The sequence below is a fragment of the Ascaphus truei genome, chromosome 3 (assembly GCF_040206685.1).
Source record: "Ascaphus truei isolate aAscTru1 chromosome 3, aAscTru1.hap1, whole genome shotgun sequence".
In the NCBI taxonomy this organism is placed as follows: domain Eukaryota; kingdom Metazoa; phylum Chordata; class Amphibia; order Anura; family Ascaphidae; genus Ascaphus; species Ascaphus truei.
Window position 1 is genome coordinate 127,425,666 of NC_134485.1, and position 18,707 is coordinate 127,444,372.

At 39.8% G+C, this 18,707-nt stretch overlaps 1 protein-coding gene across 5 annotated transcripts in view; it reads right to left on the reverse strand.

The window, feature by feature from the left end:
• The window catches only part of ACACA (acetyl-CoA carboxylase alpha), a 286,049-nt gene that overhangs the window by 207,864 nt on the left and 59,478 nt on the right, over positions 1-18,707 (reverse strand). For all 5 annotated transcript variants that reach the window (XM_075589504.1, XM_075589503.1, XM_075589501.1 and 2 more), the window contains 7 exons: positions 16,622-16,772; positions 12,580-12,714; positions 10,918-11,064; positions 10,127-10,315; positions 4,901-5,001; positions 3,719-3,807; positions 423-547 (listed from right to left, as the gene is read on the reverse strand). In XM_075589504.1, coding sequence (XP_075445619.1) covers positions 423-547; positions 3,719-3,807; positions 4,901-5,001; positions 10,127-10,315; positions 10,918-11,064; positions 12,580-12,714; positions 16,622-16,772 — 937 coding nt within the window. The remainder of the gene's footprint in view (positions 1-422; positions 548-3,718; positions 3,808-4,900; positions 5,002-10,126; positions 10,316-10,917; positions 11,065-12,579; positions 12,715-16,621; positions 16,773-18,707) is intronic.

The following is an 18,707-nucleotide window of genomic DNA, read 5'->3' on the forward strand; positions in this document are numbered from 1 at the left end:
CTGAATATTTAGTTATTTGATTTTCTGTTTTGTTTTTCATTCTCAAAAACGTCTATGGAGGTACCGCTACTTTAAACAGCTACGGGAACGCAGCTAGGTTGTCCCAACAGTGCAAACGTGGACTAATATTGCCCAAAATGATTTTCTCCCTCTAAGTAACAATATTAGCATATCCAGTACTCTGTAAAAACCTTTTTAGGAGAGCCAGATTAAATACACACTTAAAACAGGGTGATAAATCATATATTAGGCAGTTACATTGGGATTAAGGTACTATTATCATGCAAGGGAGGGATCAGTGACATAAAAAGTTAAAAGAAAAAAAAAGGTCTGTGAATCTCAGACACAGACAAGACCCCAGAAACTGCTTATGTTGCACCAATCAGAATCCCATTTCTTGGCGTCCCTACAAGGTCACTTACAATCAACATTGTTACTAGCAGGTTCTTCTTGGTGACCTGAGCGTGGGAGAAGATGGAATTCAGCACTGCGGTCAGGTCACTTTTATTCTCTTCCCGGAGAGCAAAGACACACTTGTCATAGTGACCTGGAATCAGAAAGGCAGACGCTCAGGAATTGCCCCCCACACAAAGAAACCATAGAAAGGATAATTACACATGAAATAGGGAAGGGGTTGGAAACCTGTACTTTTACCCTCTTGCAAAGCTTTCACAGCAGCATTAACATAGGCGGATACCGTAGTCCATTAATTCCTGCCAGATGCCACTTTGCAAGGAGTTCTGGAAAATGTACCCAATATTTCAAAAGCAACTAAACCAACGTAACATTCACTTATGAATAAGTACATAATACTGAATGACATAAACATGGACATTTATTTTATTGTAGAGTAGAACAAATGCATATGTATACTTTAAAAACGATATATATTTTTAAGAGTTTTTGATATGTTCGTGAAAGAAGAAAACCATAAAAGTATAGAAAGCCAATATGGGAGTGGAACGGTAAAAAAAAAAAAAGACAAGAGGGGCAAAGGTTAGAAAAAAATGCCAATCTTCTCCTAAAAATAAAATTCATATATATCATATTAAAAATTATTGTCCAAACCGTTATGATATACAAAATAGAAGAGCAATAAGATCCATTATAATGTTTTAAATAAATATATAACATCATTCAATGCAGACCTAACTACCACAGGAGTGCAGTGCTTTGTGTGAATATATACTGGTACATAGTGCAATGTATAATCCACCCTCATTGTACTGCACTAAATAAATGATAACAATAATGATGAATGTCACGGTAGCAGTGTTCTGCAGCAGCTTCTGGTAATATCTGACAGATACATTGAGGAGTTTCAGTGTAAGAGTGGGAGGTATTTCAGGTATAGAAATGATAGTGATACGTATGACTTACTTATGACTTCCAGTGCAGTATTGCTACCATGTGGCTAAACTCAGTATTGCATTACCAGCACAGCAGGGAAGAAATACAGATGTAGCTAAGCTATCTTCGGTGCCGCTGCCACCCGTGGTCACGTGGTTGCAGCACCAGAGGATCAACGCTGCGAGAAAACTGTCTCCGGCGCCCGCTGACTTGTGCTTCTTCGAACGCGGCGCCGGAGACAGCAAGTCTTCATTTGTACAATAGAATCATTGCCTATTTGGGCCCCGAAGCACTACCCTTCGTCAGGCTGGTTATCTGACCGCTATCCTAAATTAGCACTAGGTTAGTAGTAACGCCTATCCACTAAAGGGAATAACCCAACGTTAACCCAGTGCTACTCCTTAAATAACGTATAGTTATTTTATTTCTGGCCATTAGTGCGAATGATATGCGAAAGAGGCGTTACCCCTCCTCAACATCGCATATCCACTAAAGGCCTTTCAGATTAACACAGGGCTTTAACGTTGGGTTATTTAGGTCATACCTAAAGGTGTTATTCCCATCCAATCCAGGCCCCGAAATATGGGTTTTGCAGGAGAGGGAAAGAGAGAGAGGGAAAGAGAGAGAGGGAAAGAGAGAGAGGGAAAGAGAGAGAGGGAAAGAGAGAGAGGGAAAGAGAGAGAGGGAGAGGGAAAGAGAGAGAGGGAGAGGGAAAGAGAGAGAGGGAGAGGGAAAGAGAGAGAGGGAGAGGGAAAGAGAGAGAGGGAAAGAGAGAGAGAGAAAGGGAAAGAGAGAGAGGGAAAGAGAGAAAGAAAGAGGGGAAGAGAGAGAGAGGGGAAAAGAGAGAAAGAGAGAGGGGAAAAGAGAGAAAGAGAGAGGGGAAAAGAGAGAAAGAGAGAGGGGGAAAGAGAGAGAAAGAGAGAGGGGGAAAGAGAGAGAAAGAGAGAGGGGGAGAGGGAAAGGGGGAGAGAGAAAGGGGGAGAGAGAGAGGGGGAGAGAGAGAGGGGGAGAGAGAGAAGGGGAGAGAGAGAAGGGGAGAGAGAGAGGGGGAGAGAGAGAGAGAGAGAGAGATTAATCCTATGCTAATGAGTTAAACAGCAATGGTTTTTGCATATAATTACCTAGGTGGATATGCTTTAAAACTCAGCGAAAATAACATTCTATATCAGGTAACCTAACGTTATTTCCCCTGATTTAATTGAGCTTTGCGTAACTGGCCATTGGTTTCTAGCTCAGGTATTTCAGAACCTAAATATGGTCATAACTACTGTAGGGTAATGTTTCTGCTGAGCAATCGCTCAATCCAGAAACCGCATCACAGAAACATGCAAATGCAAAGCGCCAAAGAAAACACCGCAACGCTCTTCAAACATTAAAAACTTGCGTTTGACATACACCTGCTCATGACAAGAGTTTCACGTACATCTGTATAGGACCTTGTGGGGGAAAAAAAAAAAGAGGAGTTCTGTTTGTCTGACAATTAAGTACTTGTTATTATATGGCTTAGAAAATATGGCACGGCATAACAGGCTGGGAATGTGGATCTTTTAACAACCTGCAATGTTCACGATGCTTATATTTAGATGAAACTTCATTCTGAAATGTGTCGAGCACCTTTTGGTACATACAAAATAAACAGGTAAAGATAAAAAAAAAAAAAAAAAAAAAAACACAATTGACTTCAGCTTGATGGATGGAAGTGATTGACTAATTGAGACAGCACATTTCTATTCTCAGTTACCTGCAATAAATATCGCTGTTAATATACTGTAGTGTAAAAATGGGCCTGGAGTTATAAATACTGATTTAGTGAGTGAGGAGGTTGGATTAAATCCAGAGTGTGATTCTTTTTTTGTTTGCCTGCCTTTCTCATATACGATAAATGCTAATCTTTTAACCTTAAGCCGTGAGGGAAGCTGTTAACAAGCACCTACAGATGCAGTAAGACTTACTGTCCTCTGCACTACGGACAAACAAGCAGAAGTCTGCGGTGCCGGGGACAGAGTCTGCCACAATCTAACGGCCTATTTAGAAAACATGGACCCCCCCCCCGCAGCGTGATCGCGGCAGACACTGTCCCCGGCGCTGCGACTGCCGCAGTTGCATGACCGCACAAGGCAGTGGCACCGGCGTACTACATCTGTAGTTAAGGTGAAGTATTTTGTTGCAAAAGGAAGACACGCGTTCACCAATATTTGCAAAAACAGCCAGCCATTATTTGGACAGGTTTTGTTTTTTTTTTAATTAGATTAAAGGGCATTTTCTATTTGCTGAACTGAACAATGCTAGCTGAACATCCCTAGTTATACATTCGTAACATGCCATGTGGATGAGCTCTGGAAACGTTATGTGGCTCTGCAATGCATACCATTCTGGAACTGCGTTTCGACCTTCAAATACTGGCGGAGCAAATCCATGACCACAGCTTTCATATGGCCCCTTATGCCACTGCGATACCTGACAGAAATATAGATATGAGTATGAATGTCATATATGGATAGGTGAATGAGCAATAAAGAGTCCTCAGATGCTTAGTTAATAAGTTAACCTTAATGGTCTTCCAGAAAAAAAAATCAATGGAACTCACAAACTCTGTATCATGTGTAAAAGAAAGAAATGAATAACTAAAAATGTAAAAGTCTGCAGATTTTGAGAATCTTCATAGGGGTAGATCCCCAGAGCTCTGCTAATGACTTAACGAGACGTTCACTTACGTTAATGCCTCGTTAAGTGCCAATGGGGATCTTCAAAGCTTTCTAACGATGCATTAAGTGCTGTTTTCAGTAGTAACGGGCACTTGCGTTACTATAACGGACGTTAGTTCTAATGATGTGCAAAAGCGGTGTTCCCTCTAACAACGCATAACCAAAGAGCTCCGTTATAGTTACGGTAGGGATTTAACGATGCATTAGTTAGGTCATAGCTAAAGGTAGGATCACTCCTATCCAGATCCTGCAATACAGTGGATCTTTGACAGGGTCTGGATAAGTACAAGACCAGAGTTAGGTATGATTTAACCAACATTGTTATTTACGGAGCGCTTTGCCTCTCCTGTATTCTCTCTCTCTCTTTTTATTTTATTTATTTTTTTACTTTAATTAAACACATACTGCATTTAGGTTCTGCAATGGAAATAATGCCACTTTTGGGTGAGACAGGCGTTAACACCATGTTATTTGAAGCTAACACAAGGCAGTGCTAACTTCACAGGCCCGTGCTAATGCGATCACTAATGCCTGTAGATTTTGCATATACTGCATTTAGCTTTGTGGATACCCTTTAAACTCAGGGATGCTACTGCAACAGTCACGCTAGTAGCCCAGATTTAACCGAGCTCTGTGGATTTACCCCATAGAGTCTACAAGGAAAGTGTTACCAGGGCACCATACACAAACCAGTTGTTGTTTTCTAACAACTATGTCTTCTGTTCCTACAGCAAAAAGGTGTGATGAAGTGATAGTCCTCAACTATGCCACATGCACATTTTTGAGCAAGTAACTTGATGAATGAAAGATGCCTCCAGCATTACACAGTCCAGCTCATATCTCACCTCTGCACCAATTGTACAATACTTTGTGTGTTCATGAAGAAAACCTCGCGCTCAGATTTGCGGTTCAGTGTAGCTGCGTGACTGTCTAATATGTTGGCAATCTAGGCAAGAAATGAGAAATTAAGAAAAAAAAATTGCATGGGTATTTCATAGCAGTTTATGCTTAATTAATTCCAAGATCGAATTATAGACGCTATACTGCACCATTCAGGAAACCTATGCAAAAAAAGGGAAAAAATGAATTCTCTCCCACATGTAACAGCACTAATGACCAGAACTACACAACCTCACAATAAGAAGGAATTAAGTCTACAAATACTGAATTGGCTACAGACAATATTTATAGGAACCTTCTAGCTACTATATATTACATTGGTCTTAAGTTGAACTGTTCTGAATGTCTATGGGCAATATTAATTATGCAATGATATTCAATAAAATAATAATGAATAAACTAACTAAAGGGAACGCAATTTTTTCTCATAAACTAGTTAATTCATTTTACTGTATTAGGAAATATTATATTCAACAGCACAGTGAGCATACAGCTGGGACTTGAACTGGCCTTCCCTGCTTTAAAGTTAAACCAGTGTAGGCCAGTTCAAATCCCAGCTGTATGCTCACTGTGCTGTTGAATATAATATTTTCTAATAAATTGAATTAACCAGTTTGACAAAAATCTGTAATCAGGGTGTTTTTTGTTAGGCAGTAGTATTTCTATGTTGCATTTTAAGCTTCAGTATTTGTCCTTGCAAGAAGTTGGTGTTAGGGGCAATATTGGCATAAAAAAAAGCCTTACTCCTACAAAGTAGCCACAGAAGTACATTATACTAACCCTTCTATACAGCAGCACTTAATACCATGTGTTGTGTATTATTCAATATAGGTGATTCATGCCCTAAAATATATTAATTATTAAACGATGTAAAAAAACAAGCAGAAACTGAAAAACACAAAAATGTATGTTTATATATATTTGTAGATTAATATGCAAATATAAACCAATCCTTCCTGGAATCGACACTGAATCAAGAAATGTTTTATGGATGAATTATTCTAGTATAGTTAATTTCATATAACTATCATTTAAAAAAAATTACTTAATCTAAACATAGTGAGCAGTTAGTAGAGCATGTGTTATACAATAAGGCACGTTTGACCGCACACCCTTTTTGCATGCAAATAGCTTAATAAATATGTATGTACTATATGTAGTAAATAGGCGTAAATACTGCAAAGTTGATATACAACTGCGGTTTCTCACCTGGGTCACTGTTATTAACTAAATCTGATCCAGACTTCATGTAAAACAAAAGGTATCCAATTTATTAAACAATTAACAGAGAATACAACACCAGCACTATTTATTAAATTGCTAACACATTAGATCTGTAATACAGAGTGTGAAATGGAGTTTTAATTCTAAATTGTACACAGACTTGTACAGCAGTTACTACTTATTCTTAACCAAAGAAAAGTAAAGTATAAGTGATATCCCCTTTAAAAGCCAAGTCGTAGCTACAAATAGCGCAAGATTGCAGGACCACACAGGTTCTTTCTTCAGGAATATTTTTTTTTCTACAAAAGCTGGACCCCCAAAGGCTTTTTCTTTGGACCAAATCTACCTGAAGAGACCATTGTGGTTGTGAGAGTGTGCACTCTAACTACGAGTTGTGCATTAAATGTATGCCTCTACTTAGTCTTAAAATGTCTTGAAAAGCTGCAGTCCAAAATAGTTTTAAAGAAAACACATTCCTTTTTTTTTTATTTAACTATGGAGTTCTCTTTTTAGCAATTATAAAAAATAACTGCCATTTTGTTAACAAAATAATGATGTTGCTACTTAATGACCACGGTTATATTTACAAAGCAGTGCTGCTCCACAAGACACTTTCACAGGGCTGGCTGGGGGATTGGCAGGGGCCGGTGTAGTATTGCGTGGGGCTTGTTCCCACCTCCGGAGCTGGCATCTGCTCTGACACGTCACCTCGATGACATCACAAGCCTCTTGCCCGCCCTCACGTGACGTCGTCAAGGCGGCACTTCCATCGCGTGGTAGCAGGAGGAGATGTCGGCACTTACAGAGGCCCCCACGCTCTCCCCCAGGCCCAACTTGCGTAATCACAGTTTTAATGATGTGGTGGTTAATTTAACCACCACAACATTTAAACTGTGATTACGCAAGTTGGGCCTGAGGAAGATTGTGGGGACGTCTGTAAGTTGCATTAGCACCAATGGCACTGCCATCAAGCCGGACCTAGTAACTATAGCTCCATACAGCCCATTCCAGAGAATGAGCTGTACAATGTAAAGTGTTTTCTGGTATGGAAGGTGTTGTATGGAGTAGTACTTCTTGGTAAACATGGCCCTAAATGTATATTACCAAGTTAAAGCGCAATATATTACTGAATATTTTAATTTCGTGTGATTGATTGGCTAGATAAACATTATTTTTGTATAAAATCTTGAGAAAAAACATGCAATAAATAAATTTAAATCCTTGAAACCATTAAGTATTGTGTTGGCAAGACTGAAGTGACTGCAACATTGCATAACAATAAGTAATAGGTTTCATTTTGCATTAGCATGAAGACTTACTTAAGTGTTTAGTTATTTGTTTTGTAAACAAACAGGTTGTGTTTTATAATAGAACAATTATATTTTTATTTATAAGATGAAAGGGCAAAAATAGATCGTACAATACCTTTTACTGCACCAATAAAAGGTAACAGTGTTCAAACCTCACAGGGTTCTCCCTCAGGTACTGTAGCTAATGTTTTTTTACATTATTATTATTGGACCAATACGCCTATTTACAAAAAGAAAATACGTAATGCATGAGAACTACAGATGTAGCGCTATGGTCGGTCACTCAGTCGGCGCAGATTCCTTCAAAAGGTACGGCCCTAGCATGCACGTGATCGCGGAATCCCTGCGGCCAGATTAATGGCCGAACAGGATTAACACAATGGGGATTTCTGCTTCTGAATGGGTCTCCCGCTGTGTGCATCCTACATGCATCATTTTGAAAGAGACGCGGAGTGAGAGCAGACAGAATCTCTCACTCTCTGCACGCCTCTAACAAGCCATCGATCGCGTGGCTTTTATTTTAATAAAATATTATTGAAGCAGGGGGTCTCTGGAGCTGAACCGCATTAATTTCTGCCCCAGAGACTACCTGCTTCCCAAGTTACAGGCCCCGGTATCTCCTGTGCGTTTAAATTACCTGGTTACGTGACGCGGGAGATTTAAACATGCAGGGAGATACCGGCACCCCATACTAAAGCCTGTAACTCGGGAAGCAGGTGGTCCCTGGGGCTGAAATTAATGCGGTTCAGCTCTGGAGATGCCCTGCTTCAATACTATGTAATTAAAATAAAATAAAAGCAGCTTCATTACCATTACGGCTAGATGCTAAGGTAATGAAGGGGTTAAGCTAAAGTACCCAGTTTGTTGGGGGTAGAGGAGGTGGGTGAAGGGGGTACATGCCCCAGTGTGGGTGGTAAGGCCTACCGAAAAGGTTGCAGGAGAAGCTAACCCCCTTCATTACTTTTGCTGTTATATCCGCTAAGGTAATGAACGGGGTTAACCCCTCCCCCTACTCGCCAGAGAGGCCTAACCACCCATCCCGGGGCAACTACCCCCTTCACCCACCCCCTCCACCCCCAATAAACATTACAAATTACAATACAACAAACAATACTAGCCAACACAAAAATTGATTGCCACTGTGGTTACCTATGCCCTCAATGGGAGCACAGATAGCCCCAATGGCAATGAAAGTGGACCCTACTATCCACCCCTCCACCCCAACAACTCCCCTCCCACAACACATACAGTACAGTAATGGGCAAATCCCCATTATCCAGATCTGGATAATAGCGCATTTGATGTAATCAAATAAAGAGTTATGTCTGCACACCTAAATATGTATAATACAAGCAATATACTTGCTACTAGAGGTACCGGTGCTCCGTGGTTCAGGAAAAAAACCTGTCTGGTGTAATTTCAAAGTATATGAACAAAGTGGAGGATCCAGGGCACTACGGATTTGTAGAAAATAAATTTATTCTAGGCACACACACAACGTTTCGAGCTGTACAAAGCTCTCTCTCAATTGACTGGCCTGTCACTTGAGAAAGAGCTTTGTACAGCTCGAAACGTTGTGTGTGCCTAGAATAAATTTATTTTCTACAAATCCGTAGTGCCCTGGATCCTCCACTTTGTTTTTAATAGCGCATTTGCCCATTAAAAATAAAACATTACCCAGCCAGCATATATAGTAAATAAAAGCCCCATCTGCAACCTTCTCGGAAGGCCTAATCGCCCACCCTGGGGTAATTACCACCTTCACCCCACCCCCTGTACCCCTAACAAACCACGTACGTTGGTTTCACCCCTTCATTACCTTAGCTGTTAGCTGCTAAGGTAATGAAGCTGCTTCATGTGACCGGGACATTTAAACGCACAGGCGATACTGGCACCTGTAACATGGGAAGCAGGGAGTCCCCAGGGCTCAAATGAATGAGGTTCAGGTCCAGAGACCCCTGCTCTACTAATATGTTATTAAAATAAAATGCCATGCGATTGCCTGTTAGAAGTGTGCAGAGAGAGTGACTGATTCTGTCTACTCTGACTGCGCATCTCTTACAGACTGATGTAGCCCAGTTGGATTCACACAGCGGGAGTCCCATTCCGAAGCAGGGATCCCCTCTGTGTTAATACTGATAGGGTACTCCCCCTTGCCATGCAGTGTGCCGCGAACGCTCTACTTTTGGTCCACGGCTCACCAGATGTGCTACGGCTGCTGATAGATCTGTACCATTAAAGGAAAACAATGTTTTATCAGTTGTCTATTATCACTTATTTAAATACCTAGACAGACAATCTCTAGGTCAAGAGAACACTCAAATGATTGATGGCTGGCTGTTCCATCTCATCTTTGCCCCAAAGCCTCAAATTAGAGATTGTTGGTGCTTGGGCAGGATAAGAATTTTTGTTTGTTCCTTGTAGGCACAGAATCTTCAACCATTTTAGCTAAACCATACTGTAGAAAGCAGCAAGAGAACAACTGGGGCAGAATGAGACTAGCTAATCTTTCAGTCACAGATTCCAGTCGCAGGATCCAGAAAGCAAATGAAGATGATTGAAAATGTGTGTGACATATTTTAGAGAACGGTTTTACCAAAGATATTGGGCTAAAGGGTAGTTTTTACACAGCTGTACCTGCTGGCTGGGGAACTGGCATAAGACGGAAGTGATGTTGCTTGCATACTGTGCCATTTCTTTCTTGATGGACTTCTCCACATTGGGTGGAATGCGCCCTGACACACTGGTCATAATGTCCTGAAGTTCAAGTAGAGGAAGAGATGGGTCTCGGAGGGTCTTCATCAGTCGCTCCACCCAGTCTTTTAGCTGCCGGAAGAAGAACCAACACAATATAGAACAGGACGTGGCAAATTCTGCAGACGTGTGTTATCAAAGCCAGTAAACCCAATCCAGAGCATTATAAAGAAAAAAAGTGGCGACTGCACTATATTATTTATAGTCCGATCCAGAACATGTTTGCAAATAACCAATCGACGCCCTATGGAATATTTTGGTGCCATACAAATAAAATATAATAATAATAAGCCACCCCTTGAGTAAAGCAAGTGAATTAACTTGAATGTGTAATAACCCTGAGGCTTCTCTCATGACCTTCCCTGTAGATCATAAGGGCTTTCACGCCAGGGACCCTTATGACGTACAGGGAATGTCAAGCCATTTTTTAATTTATTTATCTTTTTAGGGGGAGGTCATGTTCACCGCTCCATCTGAGTGGTGAATGGGAACGGAAGTGGATCCCCCTCAACTTCTTATGTTCCTTTTCAAACTTTTCCAAGCTAAAAAAAATAATGTTCGTAGTACATTTATATTGCTCTTGCCTTAAACAACATGCCTATTATAACAACACCACCAACCAGGCAGAAAATCAGCTTTATTGAGGTCTAAAGTAGGTAAAATAGCTCATGTACCTTGTTGCTGAAGTAGGGTTCAGGAAGACAATATCCATTCATTACATTCACCAAGTTATCTAGGACATAGTGAAAAACACGATGGAGCTTCTCCCCTCGAAAGGCAGTGCTGTGAATTTGAGGCAGTGGCCCTGTGTTGAGTTCAGCCTTGTGATACAGGACGATAAGAAAAGATCAGCATATAAAAGAGATACCCCTGTTGCAAACCCCAATTATCCACATGTAACCCAGTTGTGCTTGTATAAAAAATGTATTGAAAGATATGAAACAACTGGAAAAGCTACATCTTGACGAGCGCTATTAACATTTGACAAGTTCCTCACATTGTGCTAATAAGTAATAATCTTTCTGTATTCTAAAATTATTTTGTCCGCCCCTCCGTGAGATTTAGCTCATCGGTGACATCATAATGCACGTAGCCTGGTGGCAGATATTGAGTCAGATAGCTATAAAGTTTAGACAGAAAGCAGACTAAGAAAGAAAATCAGTTGACGTGTGAGGAGAAAGCAAAAATGTTGGAGGAGAGAGGGAGAAAGAATTGATGACATCATAAGGTATTAAATGAAAGATGCAGTTGAGAGAAAGAAGGGAGGGAGAGCGGGGAGTGAGGGAAGATAGAGAGAGAAGAGGGGGAGAGAGAAAAAAAAAAGTCAAACCCATCATTATTTTTGTGGAGGGCGTGGGTGACGCCCGAAGCACAGATGGGTTGAGCTCTAGTAAAAGAAAAAAATCCTGCACAACTCATTCAGTACCAATGAAGTTGGTAGAACTGAAAAAATGATTATCTACACAGAATTATAATGGTGCATGGCTGCCATTCTTTAATGCATGCTTGATTAGCATATATTTTTACACAAGCAATATTAATAAAAATATATAATAGTCTAGTGAGTAACTGTTCTCATGACTTTGTGTCACAAAACCTATTGCACCTACAAAACACTGCAGCATTAGCATAGGTACCTATGCCATATGTACCTGATTGATTCAACAAGTCAGTTGCACTGTTCCATAACTAACTGATGAACAACAAATTGAAAACATTTAAAATACAGGGAGAAAAAGTATAGTATGGCGATTTTTTCATGGAATATGCTGTTGAAGAAGTTGTTGACCTCACCATTTATTTATTTGATACCCCCAACTTTGACATATGTATTGTATAATGTATGTTTGGCCTGCCTGCTCTAATCTATTAGAGATATTCTGAGGAATATTTACTTTGAGCACTGAGATCATGTAAGACCCAAATTAGATTTTTGTTTACTAGTTTTTGCCTAAAGTATTAAAAAAAAAATGCCATGCACTTTATTTAGTTACATTACAAAACAGTACGTCTACATTATATTACATGATAAAGAATAATAAATGTCTAGCTTATGCCAAAACACTTAATATTAAGACCTACAGTGTATTTCTTTCCTCCATTACTGGAGACCTCAAAACTGATTATTTATTTTAATAAAACTAACATTTATTCAAGGTAGTCTTTTTCTTTTTTTTAATAATAATAATAACTCATCTGCCAGGCTCTACAACCTATATTTATGCTATTTTGGGACTCTGCATGGGCTATCTTGAAATGCGCTACTGTTCTGGTCTGACCCACGGTCTACCTTACTTTTAAATGTGTTGGTATCACAGATGTTTCTGTCTTCCTACCTGCTGCACTCTGCTGGGGTCATCAAGCTGAAGTTTAGCTATTATACATCCAGGCTCCAGAACTGCTCCTGTGCGCTTCACGTAGTGTATGCATCCCGATTCCACTGCTGTCAGTGTCATCACCATCTTCATCACCTGCAGGAGAAGAAGGTTTATTATGATCTATTTGAATCTTGGTGGCTTTCTTTCACCTTACCGTGTCTGGTTGTCCTTACGGAAAAAATGAAGACATAGGGGCAGCAGGTCTTTCCACAAAGAAGAATTCAGCAGAAGTCAATTTGACATGCTCAATAGTGCTTTCTTATGCAGTGTTTTAGCAGCACAGACAACGTTTTTGGATAACCCTTCGTCAGGATTATTTTACCCGTCAAAGGGCTATCCCGAACTGTAGTGTCGTTGCTTTTAAAATATCACTCCGTATAATGTCAAATTGAGTTTTGTAGAATTATTTTGTGTGCATGAGGACCTGCTGTTCCTATGATTAGTTCAAGATATGAGAACAGTGGGTGCTCCAACAGTTCCGGAATATGATATAAATGCTTTTCAATGAATTAATCATATAGGTACAACTCTAATGTGGAGTGGGTATACTACTAACTTAGTGACCAATGCACGATTCTTCTCAATTCTCCTGAAAGCAACTGTCAAAAATGGTATACAGGCAGTCCTCGTTTTACAACGCTTCGCTTTACAACGAATGGCTTATCCAACGCTATGCAATGCATACCTATATTCATTTTTACAACGCCAAAATGGCTTATCCAACGCTCTTACGACGCTTTGCAACGTTGTGTATGTATGTATATATATATATATATATACACATTCACATAAACAACATTGCAAAGCGTCGTAAGAGCGTATATATATAATATTATACTATATAATATTATATTATACTATATAATATATTATTTATTATGTTATATTATATATATAATACAGTATATACACTATATAATTTATGTGTGTGCTGCATATCTTATTGCCTGCATAAAATATTTGGTGTATTTTAGTGTTAAAAATGCTTTCAGGAACGGAACCTCTCATTTAAACAGTGTTCCTATGAGAAAACATGTTTTGCTTTACAACGTTTCGCTTTACAACGCCATTTTGAGTAACGCATTGTGTTGGATAACCGAGGACTGCCTGTAATCACTTCGCTGTAACCTCATTGGAGAAAAATATAATAAAAGTCCAAAACTCACCAAATCTTGCAGTAAATCCTGAGTAGCAATAACTTCTTCAATAGATCTTACCCACTCATAGAGCCACCTACATTCTTTAGTGGCGTGTCCAGCCGCTGATAGGAGTCCAAACAGCAACAAAACAGGCAAAAAGCTGCACACTGCTCAGGGAGCTATGAGGGATCTCCCAAAATTTCTTTTGGATTCAAGTGATCTTATCACTCATCTCAAAGATATCAAATGGGGGTTACACTCAGTCTGGGTTACCCTTGACATAACCTCTTTGTACTGTTATCAAACACGACCAGGGACTTGCGGCTGTTCGCCATTACTTAGAGGGCCCAGATAGTAATTAATTTAAAACCACATTTATATTGGATGCAATATGGTTCTTAACCACAATTATTTTCTTTTTGATCATACATTTTATTTACAGTTACAAGGCACAGCTATGGGCACCAGTTTTGCACCTTCTTACGCAAATTTATTTATGGAGTGGTGGGGGGAGTCAGTTTATTTTTAGTAGTCGTAATCCATTTAGAAAACACATCACTTTTTAGAAACGATTTATTGATGACTTAATTATGATTTGGGATGGTGACTTGGTAGCACTTAATTATTTTCTTGATTTTATTAATCAAAATTCTCACAATTTAAAATGTACACACAGTATCAATTATCCCCATATACACTATCTGGACCTTCTACTTTTTATGAACATGAATAAAGACATCCAAACAGATGTCTTCAGAAAACAAAATTCAAGAAACATGCTTTTGAAAGATGACAGTTCCACCCCCAGTTGGTCGTTAAGGGTATTCCCAAGGGCCAATTCCTCAGACTGAAGAGAAACCATCCTCGTGTTTCTCAGGCTCTAATTAAAGTAAAAAATTCCCAATCAAATCTTACATTATTTGTGATACACAATTTGTTGTGCACCTATTAACAAGTGGATGTGAATTCAATTATGTAGGACAAACTACTAGAGCTCTTAAAACTAGAGTGATGGAACACTTAAGATTAATTAAAAAAACAAGATTGTTCACACCCTATTTCAAAACATTTTACGGAATGTAAATTTGGGGGTGCAAGGAATCGAACCGTCAAGGGTATTGAGAAAGTTACATTAAAGGAACGAGGTGGCAATAAGCTCAATCTTTGTGACTGCAGGGAGGCTTACTGGATCTTCATGTTGAAGACCTGCTCTCCCTGTGGTCTAAACATTGAGTGGAACCTCAGTCATTTTCTAATCTGATCAATTTGTTCTTTTTTCCTCTCTTTAAAACAGTGGTTAGGAGAGAATGATATCTTTGCATATCCTATTAGATATTCTATCTCAACAATTATTATTATTTACTTTCCCTCCTCCCTTAGTTTTTGAATAAACTGAAATCATAAACAAGACTTTGTATGATCTAATAATCATACATTTGCGGGTTTTCTGCAATTACATCATATGTTATCCTGAGGAGGTGTATTACATATACAATAGAAATATGTTGTACTGTATATACAAATAATTTGTTTTTAATATTGAATTATTTGCAATATCTGCTTCACCCTTTTCTCATATGTCTTAATGCTAATTTCTATTGATCTGTATTTTTGAGAAAGGATGATTTTTTGTTATATGTGCTTGTGTTCTGTTTATGTGGTGTTTGTTATGTGTAATGGGAACCCTAAGAGTTTCTGCATCAGGATAGAGAATATTTATATATATATTTTTTTTTAACCATAGGCTTTTTGGTTTATGCTCCATTTCTTTATGTCTTTATTAACCCACTGAAGTTTGCTTCATATTATGGGGTATGCACATGAGCGTAGCCCCTGTCTGGACAAATAGATGCGCATCAGTTAATTTCCAGACACTTAGTTCAGATCCTGTTTGTGGAAGGAGAGGCGCAACTTATGTCCTATGGCTACATTCTGGTTGGCGCGGACATCATTGGGGGTGGTGCACGAACGGGGGATTGCGCGCGCATGAACGTGGGTGTGCGTGCACATGCACGCGCCCGCGATGACACCACGTGCTTAACTCAGATCATCTGTGGGTAGGGGAGGCACAGTCTATAGTTGTGTGTCTTGAGGCTGCAATCGGGTTGGCGCTGACGTAATTGGGGGCGGTGCACGAATGGGGGGTTGCGTGCGCATGCATGTGTGATTGCACGGGCATGTACGTGCCCGCGATGACGTCATGCCCCCAATTTTGGCACAAAAATTTGATTGAAGGAATTTTTTTCTTTAGCTATTTAAAGAGGGTCCCCGATATAAACACCATACTCCTTGATAAAGCACTTTGTCGTGCGAAACGCATAGGAGGCTTTACACCGTTTAATAAACAATACATTTTCATATTTTTATTTAAAAAAAAAAAAAAAGAAACCCGGCTCCCTGGGCAGTGCGCTGCTTTTTGCCTTTTTTGTTGCTGTTCTTACAATTAGTTGATGTGGTTGTGGATTCCCGTCCTTTCTGCACTAGCACCAGACATCCAACCTTCATACTCTATAGTTCCTGAGTGCCAACCACCGCCATCTTTTTACTCCAAAATAACACGGCACCTCTGGTCAATCATCAAGAGGCAAAAACATAGTGATTAGATGATTAGATCCTGAAAGCAGGTTTCTGTGATTGCATCATCTAAACGTGGATTAGGATAAAGTGGATCGACTTTTTTGGGGTTGTCATTTTGCATGTATAATCATGCACATGCTCCTTTTAATATGATGTGTTTGGTAAGATTTCCTAAAAGTGTGGGCTCTGCATTTCTTCCAATTAACAACTGTTAATGCATAGGTAATTAACCGAAGAGAGAAAATTAATTCTAAATGAAACAGTAGCCATTAGGTGGTCCTAACCTCTATCTCGGCAAAGCATTGCCCTGCAAAGACATGGCCTCCATCTTCCACCACATACTGGATGAGTTTGCCAGCCGATGGGGAGCGCAGGATGGAGGGATCATTCTCTTTCTCAAAGACACAGGTCTTGTTTCCAATTGTGATGCGGTACCTGCAATGCATGTTAGAACACAGGGCACAGGTTATACTGTGTAGCTTTACTTCATCTTATTTTGTTACAATCTACTACTTTTACAGAATTAACCCCTAAGGAAGCTCCATTCGAGTGAAACGTGTAGGGTGAGTATACAGCCTGTTATGAGAACCCCAAGGTGTGTGGTGGACAATTCTGAGTATCTTGGGCCACGTTTTTGTTTCTACCCTCCCTGAACCTTGACATCTTCCCCTGTGGACGGCCAGGTGGATCATCAGGAAGGAGTGCCGCAGTCTTCAACCACTGTCTGACCCTGGGTGGTCCCAATGCCTGCACTTACAGCACTTTTGTAAGTGTATTACTTTTATCTTTCATCATATATAAAGCAATCTATACTATCTTTGTGTCTTCTCTGTTCTTCACATATGGGAAACTACCCATCCTATCCATTCCGTTCCTGAGGGACGCCCTCTGAGAATATCTGAAGAAAACACCTGAGAGTTGGTTACTCTATAAAACCGAACTGTTTATAACAGTCTCCACAATTGTGAGCGAGATACCTATGAACTTTCACCTAAATATTTTTTTTGTTTAAACAAAATTGCACTATACTTGCTTACATACTTGAAAACGAGAGGTAACTCTCAATGTGTTACTTCCTGGTAAAATATTTTATAAATAAATATACTGTATGTACTTTATTTTGTCATTTACATAATCCTGGAAGTATTTGCGCTCCTGATCTTCTGCTTCTGTGTACCTGCTTGGACATGGATCGAGTCCATTTCTGGAGCTGCACTACTTCCAGTTGTAATATATAGATTTTTTTCTTATCACTGGTGTGTTCACTGGGTTTAATATTGAAACGGTATGTGCGCTTGAACCCCCTTTTGCCTTTAATCTACTACTTTTCCAAGTTCCAAAGCTTTAGAGCAGAATACACCGTTTAAGTAACAACCTTCATTGACTTATAAAGATACATTTTGATAAGAAACTGCAAAGAGCACAGATTGTGAATTTATGTACTGTACAGTACATAATAATAATAATAGCATGTTCTTGTATAGCGCTGCTAGTTTTACGTAGCGCTTTACAGAGACGTTTTGCAGGCACAGGTCCCTGCCCTGTGGAGCTTAAAATCTATGTTTCTGGTGCCTGAGGCACAGAGAGATAAAATGGCTTGCACAAGGCGCCGACACCGGGAAATGAACCAGGTTCCCTTGCTCCAAACTCCGTGTCAGTTAGGGTCTATATTACTTCAAGTAATACAGTATGTCACCACCATCCACTGGTTTTCTGTGGCACCAACTCTTTATGGTTGTACATCAAAGATTCCAAGCTGCAAAACTGGTGGGAAACATTGCACCAGATTTAAATAAAAAAGCCATTGCACTTAATTGAATTGTTCTTGTCCTGGTGCTATCATGTGCACCAGTTTTGCAGCCTTTGATACACAATACCAATTATTGCTCTGTTAACCCTCTACCAAAGGACCAACTTAAGTAGATAGTAGCAGAAAAGAGGATGTGGAGGGAATTTATCGTGATTTACTTTATAATATTAAAAAAGTGTATTCTCCAGGAATGGGGCTGTAACAGGGACTTATCACTGTTGGAGAGAAACTACCTCTAAATCCAGCAGTGTGCTGGTGTATTGCACAGGCAATCAACCAGACTCCACCTGGCTGTTTAGGACTGTTAGAAAAAGCCTGTCTGAGAAAGAGGAAAGAGATTCTTTAGCTCACAAGGGAGCCGACAGAAGGAAAAGGAGGGTTGTGTCCTGAGAGCATGACACAAGGGGACCAGACCTCTATGCCTGGACCCTCAAGCATCAAGCAGACACCTACCTGGACACCACTGACCTGAAGGGCCACCTGTGTTAAGGTCCCGCTGAGACTTTGGGGTGATAAGTGGGTAAGGGGCTTTTCCTCCCTAGCCTTGTTTGCTGTATTGT